Source organism: Propithecus coquereli, unplaced genomic scaffold (assembly GCF_000956105.1).
Source record: "Propithecus coquereli isolate 6110/MARCELLA unplaced genomic scaffold, Pcoq_1.0 Scaffold251, whole genome shotgun sequence".
Classification (NCBI taxonomy): Eukaryota; Metazoa; Chordata; class Mammalia; order Primates; family Indriidae; genus Propithecus; species Propithecus coquereli.
Genome location: NW_012148075.1, coordinates 1,018,159 through 1,039,480, shown reverse-complemented (window position 1 = coordinate 1,039,480; position 21,322 = coordinate 1,018,159). Strand labels below are relative to the sequence as shown.

General features: G+C 44.2%; 1 protein-coding gene across 1 annotated transcript in view; it reads right to left on the bottom strand.

The window, feature by feature from the left end:
- GPD1L (glycerol-3-phosphate dehydrogenase 1-like) overlaps positions 1 to 21,322 on the bottom strand; it is a 65,066-nt gene that overhangs the window by 27,626 nt on the left and 16,118 nt on the right. Inside the window, exons 2-4 of the mRNA XM_012646871.1 lie at positions 16,592 to 16,769; positions 6,286 to 6,426; positions 4,532 to 4,670 (exon numbers count right to left, since the gene is read on the bottom strand). Of these exons, the coding sequence (XP_012502325.1) occupies positions 4,532 to 4,670; positions 6,286 to 6,426; positions 16,592 to 16,769 (458 nt within the window). The remainder of the gene's footprint in view (positions 1 to 4,531; positions 4,671 to 6,285; positions 6,427 to 16,591; positions 16,770 to 21,322) is intronic.

Below are 21,322 nucleotides of genomic sequence, written 5' to 3'. Positions count from 1 at the left end.
CTTACATACAGGGACACGGAGGCCCAAAGAGGTTTACCAACTTGCCGAGGTCACACAGCTACTAGGAGGCAGAGCCCAAATTCTAACCCACATGCTGCTCTGGCCTCCGGGGCTCATGCTCTCTATGCTATGCCACCTCTTGAGGGTGGAGGAGAGAAGATAAACAAATAAAAAACAAACAAACATCACAGTTAGAGCTATACACCTCCAATGCAGAAAAAGCATGATCGTCAGCAATTAAAATTACACCCAGAAGTGATACAATGTCAACATAGCCCAGGGGACGGTAGAGTCAGGGTGGGGGTATAAATGAAATAAGACGGGCCGGGAGTTAATCATTCCTAAGATGGGTGATGGGTACATGGGGTTTGTGATACTGTTCTATTTTTTTAAAAAGTTCCATAATAAAACACTTAAAATATCTACACCTAGTACTTAGAGACACATTTTGTACTCTACAGGCATTACTGTTATCTGTCATTTAGGGAAGTTCTCCTTTTCCAAATACTGGAACTGTGTCGGTTTGAGCAAACTGTCTTCTTCCTTTTTTAAACAGTGCACCAGCCTGTCAAGGTGATTCTGTGCAACACTGTTTCGTCATCTGCGTTGGGTAAACGAGCCCCTGGCCCCTATAATCATACCACATTGTCCCTGTGCCTCTCCTCTGTACCTCCCCACATGCCCCCTGTTCAGTGTCCCCAACACGAGGGACGCTCGTGTGCATCACAGGCAAGCCCCTCTCAACTCCCTTCCTCCAGCTGTCTGCAGCTGGAAACCTGCGTTGCTGCTGTGAGCGTCCCGAGGAATGTGCAGGGGCAGGTGTGCTCTCTGTTGCCATTAATACAAGGCAGGGTCCGTGGGTTCCTCTGTGGGTGCAAATAATACACAGTGTCCATCAGAGAGGTGGGCTGACTTACAGCAGTCTCACATTGGAAAATGTGCCTTTTAAAAATTATTATTTTACATCATGGATAAGAAAGCGCTGACTTTATTATTACTACCAGTCATCAAGGGATGGGGCAGGGACCAGATCATCTGCACAGAACAGGTAATGCCCGAAAACCATGCGGGAGGGGTGCCCCTTACTCAATATGAACCACAAAAGACAGGAAAATCCCCTTTCTTTTGTGGGGGCTGAGGCCTTTGGTCCTGGGGGGGTTCACAGAAAATCACTGACATGAAGCAGATTAATAGGAGAGAAGGCATACAAATTTATTTAACATGTATACATGGGAGCCTTCAGAATGAAGACCCAAAGACACAGGGGTTATGCTTAGGTTCCACAAAGTATGGGCAGCCATGTAGAAATATGACTGGACAAAAAGAGTATGGTCTAGTGCTAACAGACTGAGTGGGGAGAGCCAGCAAGCCTGTCTGTCTGGATCCTTCTTGGCCTCTCTGAGCACATTCCTTCCTTCTGGGTGTGGGGCAAGACCCTGTCTGTGATGGGGGTCTTATGACCTACAGTCAGACAAGGTAGATCAGATAATTTCTTTATGGCCAGTTTTACACAGAACATTTTTAGGTTTTATGGCTGGCTTTAAGGAAAAGGGGTTCTGGTTTTTATGGCCTATCTTGGGGAAGAGGGATTCTAGTTTCTATGGCTACCCTGGGGGGAGAATGGAACAGAGACAGGAGGACAGGAGAAAGTCAGAGAAAAACTTTTGTTTCTGAGGCTGCTTCCAAGGCCTTCATTTTGGGGTACTGTTTTCTGAGCCCCAATATCCTGTCACACCAAGTTTTAGAAAGGCAATCAACTTATTTAATAAAACTCCTTCAAAACCCTTTTTTCAGTCTGTGGTTTCATATTTGTGTGCTTAGAAGCTCCATAAGAAGCTTATGTATCCTAGACATTTAGCACCATGACTGGTACATAATAATAGGCTTTGGAAAATATTTGTGGAATGACAGCCAAAGTCTCACTCTGTGGTGTGCCCCAAGAATGAAGGGAGCTTTCACCACAAGGGGGCGCCATAGTTCACATGACAGTATTTTTAAGACACTGAAACTGCCATTTTTTCTTCTTCCTCCACAGAAGACTCAAATGGGCCAAGATTCTGACTCAATCTACCATAATGGCTGGTCCCTACTGTCATTCAGGAAGGAGATGTGGATAACTACACCACAATTATCAAATACAGAAAATTTAATGTTGATACAATATTATTACCTAACACATAATCCATAATCGAATCTCACCTATCACCCCTACACTGCCTCATAGCAAGTGTCCCTCCCCCACCAGGATCCCACACTGCACGTAGTGGTTACATCTCTTTAGTCGTCTTTAATGTGGGACACTCCCTCAGCCTTTCATGTCTTTCATGACATTGACAGTTTTGAAGACTACGAGCCAGTTGTTTTGTAACATGTTCCTTACTTTGAGCTTGCCTGGTATTTCCTCATGATTAAATTCAGGTTATATAAAACAATTTTTAAAACACTGCCTTCGTGTTCTTTGTCACTTCCAATGTTTCACTTAAATTAATGCAGGTCACCAGTGCCCACCGCAGTTAACCCACACAGAAGGCACAGAAGTATTCAGTAAACAGAAACCAGAGGGAAAGAAAGGTCACCTGTGTGCATCTGCCTGCCTTTAAAACCCAGGAAAGCCCAACGCACCTAACTGCAAACTTTCTTACAACAGGCAGGGAGGCTAGGAAAAATCCTAGCCAAAGTCTGCAGGCAGATACAAAGTTTAAATCAGAGACTAGAGATTAAGTCTCAGCCTTACAGAATGATCCAGTAACCAGTCACTTCCAGCCTACTGGAAAAATTATTGGCAAATAGGATTGAGTTGTAACAACTATTTAATAATCTTTTGAAAAACAGAAGTAATTACACAACAGTTTCACAGGCTATGTTAAAATTACAGATGGGTAAAAGAATTAACTGTAAAAGAATAAGACATACACATACACATATGTATGTACTAGTATGCATATACATTTTTTTTCTATAAAGATATTTGGAAACTGCTAACAGTGATTTTCTCTTGGAAGAGGGAACTGGGGTGGAAACTACCACCTTAGTTCTAATTTTCTACCTTCTCATAGTGTTTGAATTTTTTTTTTTTAACTTGTGTCTGTATCACTGTTGTTAAGTGTCAACCTGGGCAGGTGGCGTTGTAGGCCACTCTCGTTTTCTTCTTTATATTATGTGTGATTCCTCTCCTCTCCAGAAAATATTGTTTCTCAAAAAAAAAAAAAGTTTCAAGTGTCTGAATATATGGAATTGTCAATGAAACACTATGCAGCCATGGAGATGTACAGTATGTAACAGACTTTGAAAGTTGTTTGTTACATAAGTGAATAAAGCAATCATAAAACAGTATATGACTTAACTACAAACATAAATTAATAGTTTATACAAATAGAAAAAAGGGGGCCGGGCGCGGTGGCTCACGCCTGTAATCTTAGCTCTCTGGGAGGCCGAGGCAGGAGGATTGTTTGAGCTTAGGAGTTCGAAACCAGCCTGAGCAAGAGCAAGACCCCATCTCTACCAAGCACAGAAAAAATTAGCTGGGTGTGGTGGTGTGAAAATGCAGTCCCAGCTACTAGGGAGGCTGGGACAGGAGGATAACTTGAGCCCAGGAGTTTGAGGTTACAGTGAGCTATGATGACGCCACTGCACTATACAGAATGCAACAGAGCAAGACTCTGTCTCCAAAAACAAAACAAACAAAAAAGAATCTGGAGCTACATTTTCCTGTACATCCCATCCTAAACGAGAGCTTCAGAGCTTCCTTTTACAAAGATGCCAAGGAGTAATGATTTACATTGCTTGTGTGTTTGACAGGGTAAGTTCTGCAGTGGTAGATAAAACTTAAACTTTTGCAAAGCATCTGAAAATACAGTAGTATACTCTGCCAACACCGCATTCTTTAATAATGGTACATGAGCACTTGAGAGTTCTTAAAGCCCCTTTTAAAAGAAATGAAAATTTTCACAGCATAAATGTGAGAATAGTATCTCTAATCCACAATATATAAGAGGAGAAAAAGCTTATTATTTCAGGAAACAGGTAACCCAAATTTGTGCCTGGGTTCTATATTAGCGTGTGACCTCGGGGCAGGTAATTTATTCTCTGAGTCTTGGTTATTCACGTGAAAATGGGGTCATTCCCACCAATTCTTAGTTCTCATTGGAATCAATGAGGATCCAGCTATGAGCATCTGTGAGAGGAGAAAAGCTGGGTTTCTAAGGCCAGGGGACCCCCACCATGGATGTAGCCACCTGCTTCTTGGCACAAGCAACCTTGCACTTGTATTTAACCTTGATAATTAAATACCGGATCATGGTGAGTCAGAATAGTCAGTCTCCTTGGCTTTAATTCATTCTGAGGGTTTTTGAAACACTTCAGTTCCACAGAATGGCCTGCTTACATAAAACGCCCACCCCACTGAATGCCCACCTTTGGAATATTGTGGGGCGCAGGGGACAGCCACTATAGAAAATACCAGAAATGGAAAATGTACATGTTACAACACCAAACGTCCAGACTCCTGGGCCCCTCCCAAGGCAGCACTTACCGATGGTGGTCTCACAGAACTTCTCTGCGGCTACCTCATTGGCAATGTTGGCTCCCATCAGCACACTGATGTCAATGCCCATCTTCTCTCGGATGATGTCGGAAATGAGCTTCAGCCCCTCAGGGCCCTCGTCTATACCCTGTATGGACGTCAAGAAGTTAGGGGAAAACAAACCACCAAGTCAAAGAGGCATGAGATAGTTGCTTTATCAACAATCTAGATTCAGATACCCAACGGTATCTGCAACTTTGAAACTATCTCCTACTTGCAAGAGCAAATACACCTACTGCACATGTACTGTTTAAATAATAAATGAAAAGAATAAAATGAACATGTACCCACCACCCAGGTTAAGAAACAGAACATGACTGACACTACTGAAGTCCCCTGTGTGTCTCCCCTCGAGCTCATCTTTCGTCCTTCCATCCCTCACCCCAGGGGGAACCACTGCACTGAATGCTCTATGCATCATCACTCCCTTGCTTTCTTGGATCATTTTACCACAAATAATGGTCCCTAGACAATGTTACGTCTTTATGCCTGTTTCTGAAAGTCTATAAATAAAACTGTACTATTCATTTGTGATGTACTGTCTTGTACTATATTATTATTTTAGAGATTCACCCATGTGGCTGCGTTAAGTGTTCTAGTTCATTCCTGTTTGCCTCTGCATAGTACTCTAAAATGAATAGTTCACAATTCATTTATTCATTCTATTGCTGATGGACATGTAGGTTGCTTCAGTTTGCATTCATAAACATTCCTCTACAAACACTCTGGAACAGAGTCTCTCCAGGGAACTCTTAGTCTTTTTTATGACATGGACCCTACCCCTGGCAGTCTGGTGACGTTTATGGACTCATTCTCAGAATTTCATATGCATAAAACAATGTACCTAAGATTACCTAGGAAACCAATCATTAATATATTGGAATATAGTTTTCGAAATGTTAAAAAAACAAATTCGTGATAAAGTATTATGCACACTGTTTTATTAATGCACTTATTAATAGAAAAATATGTCATGGCAGGTCTAATAATTACCATAATTTCCAAGTGTGAGGAGCATACATGATACCTGGAGATATCGGAAACTGTTGTAAAGGGAAATGAAAGTCCTGTGATTTCTACTGACAACAGGGTCACAGGTCCTGCTAATGCTACCGTTGTTGGAACTCTGGCTGTGGCCCACATTCATAACTGAAGAAATACTCATTTCAGTTAGAGGTTAGAATGAATTTAAAAAGCAAGGTTTTCCCCCCACATTTAAGTGCATGAACCTCCTGCATTCTATCTATGGACCTTTGGGGCTGGTTTGTGGACTTTCTGGTTAAAACCCCCTGCTTTAGGGTATACACCCGGGAGTGGGAACTAGTGGTGATTAATTCTCCAACTAACGCAAACCACTGGTGATTCCCAGACGGCAGGCGGGATCCCCTGTGTGGCCTGGAAGGTCCCGGCAGTGTGACTTACAGCCCACCCTCACTTTGCTGCCACTGCTGCTAGTCCGCTGCAATGGAGAGCAGCCCGCTCCTGAATTTGAGCTAAATGAGGCTTGTGGTATGTGTGTTTTTTTATTGCCTTCCAGGCATCTTTAAAAACAATAAAAAAAACTGCTACAACCTCCCCTTCAGCTCCACATGTCAAGCAGATGACAGTGAGAGGAAATGGAACTTTCCGGTTACCGGTGTCCAGTGATGCTTCTCCCCCTGCCCCGCCTGCCCCGCCTGCCCCGCCTGCCCGCGCTCGTTTACCTTGATGAGGGTGATCCCCAGCGCTTCCTTGGGCACCCTCCCGGTGATCTCGTCACAGATCCTGTGGATGAACTGGTGGGGAATGACAAACACCAGCAGGTCGGCATCCTGCACGGCCTCGCTGAGATTTGGGATGGCGACCTGCAACCACGAGGCAGAGGGAACCGTTACTCCCGGAGCAAAATCTGTCTCTCCGAATGGTTCCGTGCACTGACGGTTTATCAGATGCCAGAGCACTGTGCAGACAGACAAGAACAGCAAGGGTGGTGTTTGCTTTGCCTTCCTTACTCTTTATGGGGGTCTGAAGCCAGGATGGTACTGCCTCTGTCACCAGCTGGGCAAGTGACTTACCCTCTTCATCCCTCAGTTGCCTTGTCTGTAAAAGGCAGTCGGGACAACACCGTGTGGGTGGCTGCTCTCCCACCATCCCGCCCCTGCCAAACCATTTTCTGCTCTTCTCTGCCCCACTCTGCTCCCCAGGAGGCTGCTTTCTGTGGACTATTCCCCCAGGCTCCCTTGGTCTCTGGCTTCCAGCTGGCTTCAGCCAGTGGGGGCACTATCAGGAGATCAAAGGGCAAGAGGAGAGATATCTGAGAAGGTCAGGGTACTCATCAGCCTGCCCAGGCTGGCAGTGGTCCCAGCCCAGCTTCCGTCTGCAGTTACACCTCCTGCCAGGCAGCCTCTCTCCCAGGTCTCTAAGCCCTCTGCAGGCTGGCTTGGTAACGTGCTTTCCCCCTACCCTGTCAGGGGTGGCAATGGCTTCTTGCTGTTGCTAATCTCTGAGCGCTTCACCAAGCCCTGTCGGCTCCCTTGATCCTGCCCTTGCGGCACCTTTGTAAATGGCCCATACTAAACTCTCCTTCGAGAGTGCTGCTGTGAAGAATAAATGCTACAGAACAGTGTCTAGCACCTGGTATGCACTCGGTACATGTCAGCTATTACGAGGATTTCTTTTCCTCAGGACAAAGGTGGGTTTCACATGGGCAGAGGTGAGGGCATGCAGTGAGGACACCAGGGCACACGGTCTCTAGCAGAGACTTCCTGTTGCCATCCAGTGTCTGTTCTCCCTTCTGTCTCAGCAACAGAACCCCCAGTTTTGAGCCAGGCTCCTGAAGGGCAGGAAAGAAGGCTACCTTCCCAGCCTCCCTTGCAGCTAGGTATACCACGCAACTAAGTTCTGACCCATGGAGTGTAAACGCAAGTGCTGCCTGTGACTTCTGGGAAATGTCCTGGAAGGTCTCTCTTCTTCCTCTTGCCAGAGGGAATGTGAAGAGATGGCTGGAGTTCAGACAGTCATCTTGGACCATGAAGAGACCACATGCTGAGATGGCACAACAGTAGGATAAAAGGCATCCCTGACACCATGATGCTGCTGTACTAACCATCAATGTCGTTTACATGAGTGAAAAATGCACACTTACTTTGATCACTGTAATTTTAGGTTTTTAGTCATATGCACCTAAACCTAACTATAATTGATATAATTCCCATGAAGCATTCCTGGTTCTCAAAATGAAGAGCCTTGAAGGAGATTTTTCTCTGAGGAAACTGTCATAGGAACATTGTCTGGAAGAGGCAAGCCTCTGAGAAAACTTGGTTAGGGGGTTGTAACACTGACCACCAACTCCTAACCAAAATTCCTTCTCCCCCTTCTCCGTGATCACAGAACCGTAAGCTGGTCACTGGTCAGCCAGCAGCCCTTGCACTTACACACGGCCGTGGACCACGCTCTCCTCAGCGGAATGTGAGAGAACGGTGTGCATCGCTATGGCCAGAGCCCTTAGAACAGTGGGCTGCCTTCTCCACACCCTCTCACACAGGAAAACGCAGCATGGGACCGAGAATGACAGTGTGAAGCAAAGCTGCCAGACCACTGTTATGTGAGAGGAAAATAAATCCTGTGTTCTTTAATTTATACCATTACTATGTCTCTTGCTATATCTTAGCCTATTACCTTGACTAAGACATATGCTAAGAGTTACTCCCACATGCAGGAATTCCCCCAAGGAAACCTATCTGAAGTTATTTCATTCCTTTATCCCTTCAGTGGGTATAGAGGACTTCTATAAGTTATTGCCCAGCTTCTATTCCTTTCTTTCTAGCAAAAGTGCCCCTAAATTTCCTTTCAAAAGCTACCACTTCCTCATTTTAACCATGCACTTTGAGTGGAATTAGCCCCTCCCTCATTCCAGGAATAGTCCCTAACTGTTCAAGTCAGTGGGCACATCAAACAATCAGAGCCAATGAGAAACCAGCAGATGTCTCCAGCAGAGGCTGGAGCTTCTAGGGAACAGATGCTTCCTTACTCTTTAGCAGTAGCTATAGGTCTTTCCTTGAACAGCGTGGGATGCTGGTGTGAAGTCTGGAACTGCTGCAACCATTTTACAAATGTGAGGGGAGAACCTACGCCAAGGGGCTCCCATGTGGATAAAGCCAACTTTGTGGACTACAGAGTAGAGAAAGAGAGGAAAAAGGACTATGTTAACATCATTTAAGCTGCTGGTTTCAGGCTGCACTTGAAACCAGGCCTACCTGGATTTTTAGTTACATGAGCCAAAACATTATTAGTTTAAGCTGGTTTGAGTTGCAACATAAAGAGTCATTCCCCATATAGCAGATCACAGCCCAAAGCTCAGCACTTCTCCCTCTTTACTCACACAATCAAAGGCAAGGAATTTCTATTTTTCCTATTCAGAGGGGCTTCTCCAGGTAATCTAGGCTGGGTAGTCACAGGTGACCAGGATTTATTACCAGAAATCCACCTGCTGTATTAGTCCTCTCACACCTGGAGATTCTTGCCCCTTCAACATAATAGTTTCTGAGTCTATTCCATTAACCTCCTAATGTCCACTCACAATCGCCCTGCCTGTCCTTTATCGGCAGAACTCATGTGTTTTTCTGTGGTCCCACCCATCCCCCCTCCAGTCTTCACAAGAACTCAGATCCCTCGTTCCTTCTTGCATTGCTAAGCCTGCACAGGTGGAGATGTATGCTCCTCACTCCCTCTCTCAAATGGAGCCTGGCAACCTGACTTTTAATTAAAACCTTTCTAGAATACTTCTCTGGACCTACTTACTGTTTCTCCTCTTCCCCATCCACCTCTGACACACACACACCCCTCCCCTTCCTCCTTTTCAGGGCATTTTCAACATGATGAAATAGAAAAAACATCAGAACTAAAGAGAAAAGATACAGGTCTGAAGGTCTGAGTTCCGCATCTGCAGCTGACCAGCTGTATAACCTTCGGTAAGTGACGTAGCTGCATTGACCTCAGTCAGCCCATATATAGAGAGGGGATAAAATTACCTTTCCTACCAAGCTACTTCACAGAGCACTTTCAAATTAAGTAACATAAATGACAGTGTTTTGAAACTACCAAGACCTTAACAAGTGAAAGAGATCATTCACCATAAAAATCTGCCTCCCTCCTATAAATCCTTAACTTTTAAAAAGTCAGCCCATCCCCATGACCCATGTTAGAAAACATTATCAAGGAAGCTGCCAATTGGTCAGGATCTCTTCCTGTCTCTTACATTTCCTTCTTAAATAAATCATCGAAGAACCTGCAGGTGGTAGGAAATATGACTGGTTTCTAGGACACCATGATTAGGGGGCTTATCCTCCTTGGTGGAATACTTAGGGTTTAACCTACAGAGGTGATGTGTAATAATACAATACAAGCTGCATTTGTATGCATATCATATGCCCACAGTCCATTCACAGAACATTATCCCTCTTACATAGTATCAAAATGAGTTCTCTTCAGCTAATGAAGTAATTTGAATCTCATTTTTCAGAATAAAACCTTTTGCTAAGCCTCTACCCTATCTTCTGTTCCGAAAATAATCAAGATGCTGCTTTGGAAAGGCTGACTGATTTTGTGAGCCTCCTGCCAAAAATCGTTCTGATGGTGTCCGCTGCTAAAGTTCCCGAAATATGCTGGGAAGGACAATGGCGAGTAGGACAAATGTATCAGAACTAAGGCATCAGGGCTGGTTGCTGAATGCCCAGCCTTTCAGGAGTCCAGTGCTCTGGGTCCAAGTTAATAAAAAATCTAATAATAAATAAGAATCATTGAAAAGAAAGCTAGTAAAGTCTATGTGGACAAGCCTGAAGGTTCTTTTGTATCCACTAGATTAGTTATCACTGTACATACACTGCATACTCAAAAAGCTTTTACACATTATCAACATCTTATCTGCAGTCATCAGAGTGGGCAAGAAAAGACCTCACTCCCATCATTGCAGACTTACTTCTTGACCCCACAAAGATGCTATTTAATGGCTTTTAAAGCCAACTGAAATTAAAATGTTTTCTCCATTCATTTATAACTATAAATACGCTCACTGGATCAAATTTGGGGAAGAAAAAGCATAAGTAGGAAAATAAGAACTGCTCATAATCTCAGTACTAGAAATAATATCCCTACCAACATTTTATTCCAAGTCCTTTTTTTTTTTGGAGACGGGGTCTTGTTCTGTCATCTGGGCTCGAGTCAAGTGGTATCATCATAGCTCACTGCAATCTCAAACCAAACTCCTAGGCTCAAGCAATCTGCCTGCCTCAGCCTCCCAAGTAGCTGGGACTACAGATATGTATCATCATACCCTGCTAATTTTTTAACTTTTTGTAGAGATGCAGTCTTGCTATGTTGCTCAGACTAATCTTGAACTCCCATAATCAAGTGATCCTTCCACCTTGGCCTCCCAAAGTGCTAGGGTTATAGGCATGAGCCACCACACCTGGCCTCAAGCCCTTTTTTAGCTTATGGAAATATCTAAAATCATATTTATGGAATTAAAGTCATACTTTTTAATCTGTTTTTATATAGTATTACAAGAATTTTCATATGATTCAAATGAAGTTTTTTCCCCTAAAATCCATGAACCTTATTACCATATGCCTTTTCATACCAATATCATAGTAATTAATGAGGGATAAACGATAATCCAAATAAAAGATACCGAGTCTATCCTCATTTTTATCTGATCTCTTAGGACCATTAATATTATTTCTAGCTCAAGTCTGTATGAATCTACATGCAAAAACATGCCATAAGAATGGCATGGTTTAAAAGTGGTCTAGCTGCTGGATGCAGTGGTACGCGCCTGTAATTGCAGCTACTCAGGAGGCTGAGGCAGGAGGATCATGAGTTTAAGGCCAGTCTGGGCAAAACAGTGAGACCCCCTCACCACCAACTCCAAAAAAGAAAGGAAGGAAGGAAATAGGAAGGAAGGAAAGGAAAGGAAAGGAAAGGAAAGAAAAGGAAAGTAAAGAAAAGAAAAGAAAGAAAGAAAAAGGTACACATGGTGATGAATATCCCATCTACCCTGATTATATGACTGTATCAAATTGTCACATGTAACCCAAAAATATGTATATCTAATATATATCAATAAAAACAAATTAATAAATTTTTAAAAAATGGTCTAGCTGCCATGAGCCAGGTGGTACATCACAGTGTGGCTGTGTTGTCAATTAACTAACTAGACACCAAGGGCAACTCATCTACATTCTCTGGGGAATGAGTATTCAGATTAAATACAATATTAAGTAAAACATATAGCAACACAGTACCTGGGACATGGTAGAAGTTCAAAAACATTATAATTTCCTTCTGTTCTCCTCACGTCACTTTCAGCCAAGACCTTTGGTGAAATTTACATCCTAGGTGCTAATGTAAAAAAAAAGATCCTCAGATACAGACAGCCTTACCTGATGATTCTTATATAAACACACCACTGTTGGTGAGTGAGGCTGCTTCTGGAAAAACAGCTGTTAACTGCCTGGATTCCCCAGTACTACACCAATAATACCAACTTATTATGGACACCAGTGGTTCCCAAAGTGTCATTTCTGAAAAAACAGCATCCCCATTACCTGGGAACTTGAGAGAAATGCAAATTCGTGGGCCTTACCTGAGACCTACTGAATTGGAAACTGTAGGAGAGGGCCCAGGTATTCCTGCTGGACTCTCTCAGTGACTCTGATGAGCACTAAAATTTGAGGAACTCCTCTAACGAAAATCAGAGAGCTAAAGCCAGGGAGAAAAAGAGTCAACCCTGAGGCTTCCCATTGAAATAATATTCTAATATTCAGAAGCCTGTCAGCCAAAATTAATAGATATTACTCCAACTGTATTACCTAAATGTAAATGACCAACTTAAAAAAAAAAATCTTGGCCTAACCTCATTTCCTACGTGATTATCACCTAAAAACCTCTTCACCAGGGTTTGTTCTTCTTCACCATTCCCAGTATCCTTGGCATTTATTCAGACCACAAATAATGCCAAGCACTATTCTAGCTGCTAAGGAAACATCCGTGAACACAGACCCATGCAAGAAACCATATCCAAAGAGTTAGCAGGAGAGAAAAAATGTTTAAGTTGGACTTCAAAATTAAAAACTTTACCATCAAGCAAGTAAAAAGATAACCCACAGAACAGAAGAAAATAATTGTAAATCATATCTGGGAAGGGACTTATATCTAGAATATATAACAAATTCTTACAACTCAATAATAAAAAGACAATCCAATTTTTAAAATGGGCAAGGGATCTGAATACACATTTCTCCAAAGATATACAAATGGCCAATTAGCACATGAAAAGATGTCCAACATAGCGATCAGGCAAATGAAAATCCAAATGATCAATGAGATACCATGTCACACCCACTAGAATGGTTAGCATTAAAAACCCAGATAAGTGCTGGTGAGAATGTGGAGAAATTGGAACCCTCATATGCTACCGATGGGAATTTAAAATGATACAGCCACTTTGTAAAAAAGTCTGGCAATTCCTCAAAAAGTTAAACACGGAGTAACTGTAGGACCCAGAAATTCCATTCCTAGGTATATACTCAAAATAACTGAAAACAGACATTCACACAAAACATTGTACATAAAGGTTCACAGCAGCATTATTCGTAATAGCTAAAGAGTGGAACAACCCAAATGTCCATCAGCTGATGAATGGATAAGCAAAATGTGGTACATCCGTACAATAGGACAGTGTTCAGCCATAGGAAGGAATGAATGAAGTATTGGTACGTGATATAACGTGGTAATCATTGGTACATGATATAACGTGGGTGAGCCTTGACAACATTACGCTAAGTGCATGAAGCTGTCCCAGTAGACCATATGTTGTATGATGCCATTTGTATGAAATGTTGAGAATAAGCAAATCTACAGAGATAGAAAGTAGATTACTGGTTGCCTAGAGCTGGGCGGGCAATGGGAGAAAATAGGAGGTGACTACTAAAGGTACATTTCTTTTCAAGGTGATGAAAATGTTCTCATCGATTGCAGTGACAGTTGCACAAATATGTGAACACACTAAAAACCATCGGGTTGTATGGTCTGTGGACTGTATCTCAGTAAAGCAGTTTTTCAAAAAAGCAGGCAGAGCCTTGGAAGACAAAGATGGGTGGCAATGACGACTATATTTCACAGGGGACGCTGTAATCTAAAGCCTGGTGTCACACTGATGCTAGTTGAAGCTGGAACAAGAAGGCGGAAGAGCCCTCTGCCTAGAGGAGCTCTAAACACAGGCTCTGAATAGAGACCTATAAAAAAGAATCAACAATTTTTATCTTGCAGTGACAGGAGATAACAAGGGTTCTTTTCATTCAGGTCTGAGGGGAAATCACAAATCCAGACCCGTCCAGTTTTTGGCGAGCAGGTGACGACACAGTGAAGTCCTTGTAACAGAAGGTCCCCATGTGGGAAGGGCGTCACATGGGACCTGGGAAGGGTCCAGTGGGCAGCAGTGTGGGGGCCCCAGGCAAAAAGGACTCACAATCTCAAGTCAGCACATGAACTGACCGACACCATAAATAGCAATCCTGTGTTGACAAAATGCAACAAGTCTCTCCTGTTTGAATTCACAAGGAAAAAAAACGACTGGAAACTAGCCTTATAGGTGGTTACCAGAGGCTGGGAGTGGAGGATTTGGGAGATATTGGTCAAAGGACACTAAATTTCAGTTAAACGGAGGAATAAGTTTGAGAGACCTATTCGACATCAGTAGAGGCCTAGGAGTGAATTTTTCTTCCTTTCTTAGGCCTCTGTCTACACTCAGTGACGGGTGGGTGCTGGAGTCAGTCGGCGTGAGGCCAGGCTCTCGGTGGCAATGGTTCTCGACTCCTCTGTGTCAGCTCCTTCCCTGCCACCCTCCCTGGTCATGGCACAGGCTCTCGCTTCATAGAACCGCTTGGCAGATTCACTTCCCCCAGCACTCCCTGAGCATCGACTGTAGGAAAAGCACTGTGCTAGGTACTAGGGGTGAACAGAGAACCAGAAAGTCAGGGTCACACACGTGGGGCAGGCGGAGGCAGATAGACGGGTACGCAAGGCCTGGCACAAAGCTGTGTGGGAGGGACATGAGAGTGAAGTGTGTAGTTTACGGAAGGGTGGGGCAATCAATGCTGAGAAAAATGAGAAAGTGAGGCTCAAAGGACTGTCACAAAGATGGATTAGAGATGACACCAGCGGCCTCCCACTGCAGTGGGAATAGACTCCCCTTTTATTCTTTCCAGCAGATATTTGGACTCACGATGCTAGGGATCCTTCCTGCCCCAACCAACTGCACCAACAGTAACTGCGGGCAACCGCTGGCTCACCCTTCAGTGATGTGGAAGAGAAAGTCATCACTGTCTGGAAGGCGACAGATTCAGGAGGCTCAGGGATGAGCCCTCCAGGAACCCAGTCCCAACTGTGGCCCCTAGCTGTGTGACCTTGGACAAGTTCACTAGGCTTTCTCAGTCTCGGTTTTCTCCCCTGTGTCATCAGAATCATCATCATAATAGAAAAACAAATAGTAACAACCTAAGCAGGTCATTGAGAGGATTAAATGAGACAATATATGTACTAACACAGTGCTTGACACCAACAAACACTATAACTAAAAGCCAAATAAAAATCTTCAGTAAGCTAGGCCCTTATATCTCCAAACTTCCCCACATTTATTGGTTATAAACCAGACTCCCCTGCTCAACTCCCTGAAGAAAGCAGCGCCGTCTTGTTTTTCTTCCTGTCGCCAGCACCAGCATCGGGCCTTGTGTGCACGGTACGGGCTCACAGGGTTTGAAGAGTGAATACATGCAGTAATGGGTATTTAACAAAGGGGATGAGTTTCTCAGGTTAACCATAGGAATCAGGCGGCCACAACTGTCCGGTTTTCAAACAGACTGTGACAGAAAGTCACCAGAGGGTGAATCTGGCAAGTTCATAAATCCCACTCCAACAAGCAGCAGGGTACACCCTTTTCACTCCCCAAGCTCTTTTCTTTTTTGCCTCTGCAAGTCAGTAGAACAAGGTCAGGCAATAACCCGTATTTTTCTCTCCCAGACCTAATAAGCTTGAATTTTAAACTGTCAGTCTTACAATTTCCCATTTTCTTCTATCTCCTTCTGTAATTTAGGTCTTGACCCCGATTTTAATTACAGACCAGTGCATTAGCGGTCCTGGCAAGCTGATCACAGTTGTGCGCATTCAGAAAGGGTATTTCAGGAGCTACTTGGGGAACACGAACAGCTGAAGGCAAGGATATTAGTTCCAGCTCGACGTGACAAGCATTTTGAATATCAAGGAAGAAGCCTATTATGGGCTATATTGTGTCCCCCGCTCCAAATTCATATGTTGAAGTCCTAACCCCCAGTACCTCAGGATATGACTGTATTTCTCTTTAAAGAGGTAATTAATTTAAAATGATGGGCCGGGTGCAGTGGCTCACACCTGTAATCCTACCACTCTGGGAGGCTAAGGCAGAGGATCGCTTGAGGTCAGGAGTTTTGAGACCAGCCTGAGCAAGAGTGAGACCCTGTCTCTACTAAAAATAGAAAAATTAGCCTGGAGTCATGGCACCTGCCTGTAGTCCCAGCTACTCAGGAGGCTGAGGCAGGAGGATTGATTGAGTCCAGGAGTTTGAGACCAGCCTGGGCAACATAGTGAGACCCTTGTCTCTACAAAAAAAATTTTAAAAATTAGCCAGGTATGGTGGTGCCTGCCTGTAGTCCCAGCTACTCAGGAGGCTGAGGCAGCAGGATTGATTGAGTCCAGGAGTTTGAGGTTGCTGTGAGCTAGGCTGACGCCACAGCACTCTAGCCCGGGCAACAGAGCGAGACTCTGTCTGAAAAAAATAAATAAATAAAAAAGCCCAGTCCAGAGTTAGGAAAACCAAATCCAACCATCCAATTGGTAGTAGAAAGAAACTAGGGAAAAGGGAAGAAGCTTTCCCATTTCTAAGTTCCAAGTGCTGCTCAGGAAAATGAACTCAATGTACTTTTCACCCCAAAGTCTTACCACATTTTCTGGCAGCTTGTGTCCGGGAAGATATTTTACATTTTCATGGTCATTATTTATGATGTCTGTCAGTTTTCTCCCATTAACTGTTTCTTCAAAGACCCACATCTTGACTGTAGAGGAAAATTTCTGAAGTTTCTTGACATTATTACCAATTATTTTTGCAACAGCTGAACCCCTACAAAAGAAATATGGAAAAGAAAAAAATTGAACTCACTTGGGCAGAAGAAAAAAAAGCAATCGATTAAAACTCAGAAGACTTGCATTTTGATTCTGACTGAAGCACTGAGCTTACTCAAGATGCAATGTGTCTCAGCCCCAAGCCATTTGCAACTCAGTTGTTTTCACAGGGAACACCACCCCCGTGATCAGGAAAGCCCCAGAATCTGGGACAAGCGCAAAAAGCACCACTCCTTGAAACTAGTAACAATCAATCTATCTTGGAAGGCAGTGTCACAGGCAGAAGAGAAATCCACCTAAAAGCATGAAAATGACACTAGAGGGTTTTCGAAGCAGATTAAAATGTAGCTACTGTAAAATAAACCGTGTTCTAATGAAGTGCAACAGGCCCAAGGCAGAATCACAATGGAAAGACAAGAACCCAAGTGGATTCCAGGAAAGGCGCAAAGTAAGAGCACCGGGCCCAGGGCCCAGGCCACTGAGTTGTCTGCACCCCTCATCCCCGCACCAAGCAGGCAAGCAGCCGGCCTCTGGCCCCCAAGCTCCCTTTCTTCTGCATCTCTATTCCGGGAGCATGTTCTGGCAGCGGCTCAGTCTGCAGGGGCTTTCCTACAGGGCAGGGGAACGCGCCCTGACTTGCTGAAACAGTCCTCCGGACAGCGCAGCGGGCCGCAGCGAGTCACGGCAGCACAGGTGGCGGGTGGGCCCAGGCATACCTGCCCAGCTTACAGAATCCGCTGGCAGGCCAGGGTGGGCGCCTGATCCCAGCTGAGCCCATCAGCTTCTCCCTCATCACTCTGAACTGAGGAATAGCTTGTTTCTTAGACAACTTTACTGGTACGAGGAGCAAATGAAAGAATGTGGCTGCTAATTCAAGTGTTAGGACATTTGTTGTTTCTTCTCACAATTATTATTCTCAAGACAGTTTGGTGAGATGGAGGAGGGGGTGATAACAGAAAGGAGGGCAGCCACACTGATGCAGAAGAACATCTGAGATGTTTATTTTCACCCCCTGACGAACCTCGGCTATTTTCACCTGACTATAATTCACTTTCTAGAATGTGCTTTAATAACCACGAAAATTCAAATAATTCTAACATAGATTATAATTATTTTCCCTTTCCTGAGATAGAATGGATAAACTAAAGTAGTGGTTTTCAGCTTTGCACACTGGAGTTACCCGGGAGATTTAAAAATCCTGAGTCTCAGGCTACACCCCAGACCAACGAAACTGGCAACTCTACTGGGATCAGGCTCCCCAGTGACTAGACACGCAGCCGGGGCTGAGACCTGCTGCCCTGCGTGAGGATCCACAATGTTGACGCCTCCTCCCTCACAAAAGAATAGCTGTAAACATCAAGGCTGTGTGGCTGCACCTTGGAAATTCTTATTCTATGCCAGCAGGACAGCTTATTAGATAAATACCCATTAATCCTATCCTCCTCCTGATTGGAGTTTGTAGAAAGGAGGCCAGGAATCTCCCCACCATCACTCTCCCCTTTATTCTAACCTTGGAAACCGCTGCTCACATACTCACAGGGAGATAAGGCTGTGGATCACAGTGTCCCCTGGCATCAAGTAACGTACACAAGGTCAAAGGGAACAAGTGTGATTCTGGGGGACTGAGCATCAACCAATGGGGGCTGTAAGACACTAGGAATCCGAGTCTAGTAAATCAAGTGGGAAAATAAATCAGAACCAAGAGGCCCCCTCCCCAGATCTTCCTGGAATGCACTTGCTTCTCCTGTTACAGCTGCTTCCTGGGGAAGCCAAGCATCTGCAACCAGATGCAGACCTGTAGTATCTGCTGAAATAGGTTAAGAACATTTAAGTGAGCATTGGTACTGTTAAGAACTAAGCCCAACAGACCATGTCTGTACATCATTTGGAGTTCAATGGGGCTTAAAGTGACAGGACAAAAATAAGGAGAGGAAACTCCAGTTATTATTTACTTCTGTGGGTCATGAAGACCTCATTGTGCCTCCTCCCTGGTTTCATCAATAACTTCATTCATTCATTCACTCATTTATTTCAGTCATCAAATATTTACCCAGTACCTTCTGTGTATAATGCATTGGGCTAGATGCTGGTGATACAACAGAGGAAAGGCAATGTGTTCTTTGCTCCCAAAAGCTTACACCCACTCAGAGGGATGAATGAGGTAAAGGGCATTCGAAATTATGTGTGCCATAAGAGGTGGAAGAAAATGGATGCGTGGTTAGAAGGGTAAACTGTGGCAGACTTCAACACAGAGGACCCAGCTGCAATCCATGCTGATCCATGAGAAGTCTCCCACGTTTAACCTTCTGTTGAAAGAACCAGGATGGACAGACCCCAGCCAGGGTGCAGGGAGAAGACACAGGGATGGTGTTGAGAAAGACTGTCCTCCTGCTAAAAAGGAAAAAAGGCTTCTTAAATCAGGGCTGTAATCCTAGCACTCTGGGAGGCCAAGGCGGGAGGATCGCTTGAGGTCAGTAGTTCGAGACCAGCCTGAGCAAGAGTGAGACTCGTCTCTTCAAAAACTAGAAAAATTAGCCAGGTGTGGTGGCACATGCCTGTAGTCCCAGCTACTCAGGAGGCTGAGGAAGGAGGATCGCTTGAGCCCAGGAGTTTGAAGTTGCAGTGATCCGTGATGATGCCACTGCACTCTACTCAGGGTGACAGAATGAGACTCTGTCTCAAAAAAAAAAAAAAATAAAATAAAAGAAATCATGGCTGGGAAAAGCAGATACAGCAAAGCTTCCCACCCAATACTCAGCTAACTGCGAACACATGAGTGAGCCCAGCCAACCCAGAAGCACCCAGCTGATCTGTAGACTCGTAAACAATAATAAGTGCTTGTTATTTTAAGTAGATAAGTTGGGGAAGGGAGGGCTGTTCTTCAGCAATAGCTGTTGGATGCGCCAAATACAGCATATTTGAGGCAACTACAGGTAATTCCAAGTAATTTTGGCCCAAGCCGTTGGATCTGCCACTCAGGAACTGGCAAAGGGGAGCAAGGAGGCAGGTGGTCAGGGTTAAAGTAAGGACTGTGGTATTGAATTTGAGGATGAACATAGAAAGGAGGAACAAAAACATCCCAGTGCCTTAAGGCTTCATCTTGTTCTTTCTAAATAACTTACGCGATAATCTTTTTTTTTTTTTTGGGGAAACCAGGACTTACAACAGTATATTTTGGGTTTTTTAAACCTCTTTAATGGCACTAGACACATTTGTTACAAGTGTTACCTCTTCGGACCGATGGAAAGGAGCAGCTTCACTTTCTTTGTGGATCAAAGAGAGTAACAGCAGTGTTTTGGAGGAATCTGAATGTTTTGAAGGCACCAGAATCCACTTGTAAGTGACACACCCTGTTCCAAAAAAATGTGACTGGCCAGCAGAGGGCCAGTCCAAAAACATGCATAGATGTATTAGAACTGAGCTTAAAAGTACGGACTACAGTCCACAAAGGTGGTCTGTGTGTGAGCCGGCTGTGGCTGGGGTCCCGCGGCCACACTGGTGGAGCTCTCCACGTTTCAGCCGGTTGCCATGACGCTGCACAAGCACAGTCAGGCACAGATCTCCCCGTTGCGAGGGCAAGGGCGTGACAGCCCTTTCCACACCTGGCCCAGCTCATCCATCCACAAATGATGGGTGGGGCAGGTAATCTTCCAGGTCCCTTCTAGGGCGATGATCGAATCCAGTGTTTCCCAAAGTGAGGAATGGGTGCCGGGGTACCCCAAATGGCTGATGCTACCCACACACACAGCACCAAATGACTCTGTTCAACTCTCGTAGTCCTGAGAGTGTGCAGAATGTCTCATTTGAGTGTAGTATGTTGTTACCATCTCACCAGCATGTGCTAATTTCCCTTCTTCACAAAGTATGAAGAGGCCTCAGCCTCTGAGCCTTGGCAGATAGTAGTACCTGGCAAGAATTTTATAACACTGTTTTGTTTGCATTCTACAGGGTTTTGTTGTTGTTGCCTTCAACTTGCAGTATTTACTGTAGTGATACAAAGTTTTCTTTTACAGTAGACTTTTAAAGAAAGTATAGTAAGCGAATACTACTACAGGTGTGAAGTAGATAGAGCCAAAAACATAAGGGTGCTGTCTGCGTGATGTCTGCTTAATTCTATCCAAACTCTTCATCTTGCAGAGTAAGGCACATGAGACTCACGGGCACTCTGACCTTGCAACCCGCAAGGTATGGCCTCCAGGTATGGCCTCCACGTGGGCCTGACCTTGGGAGGGGGTAGGGGAACCTTGTAGGAAAGGTCAGAAACCAGGTGGTGGCAGAACTAGGGGGCTTAGGTCTGCTGATGGCCAGTCATGGACGTATACAATCACATCTCCCATGAAATCATGAAGTATCTTAATAGTCTCTCAACCTAAAATAATCGAAAAGGTCAGAATCTAGTTTAAAGAGAGTTTATCCAAGAGCAACGTTTGAGGATGGGCATCCCAGAAGCACAGATACTAAAGAATGGAAGTCAGTGTTCCAAAGTGTAGATGCTTGGGGTTGTGTATACAGACAAAGCTTAGAGAATTTTAACAGAATTTCTATATCTTT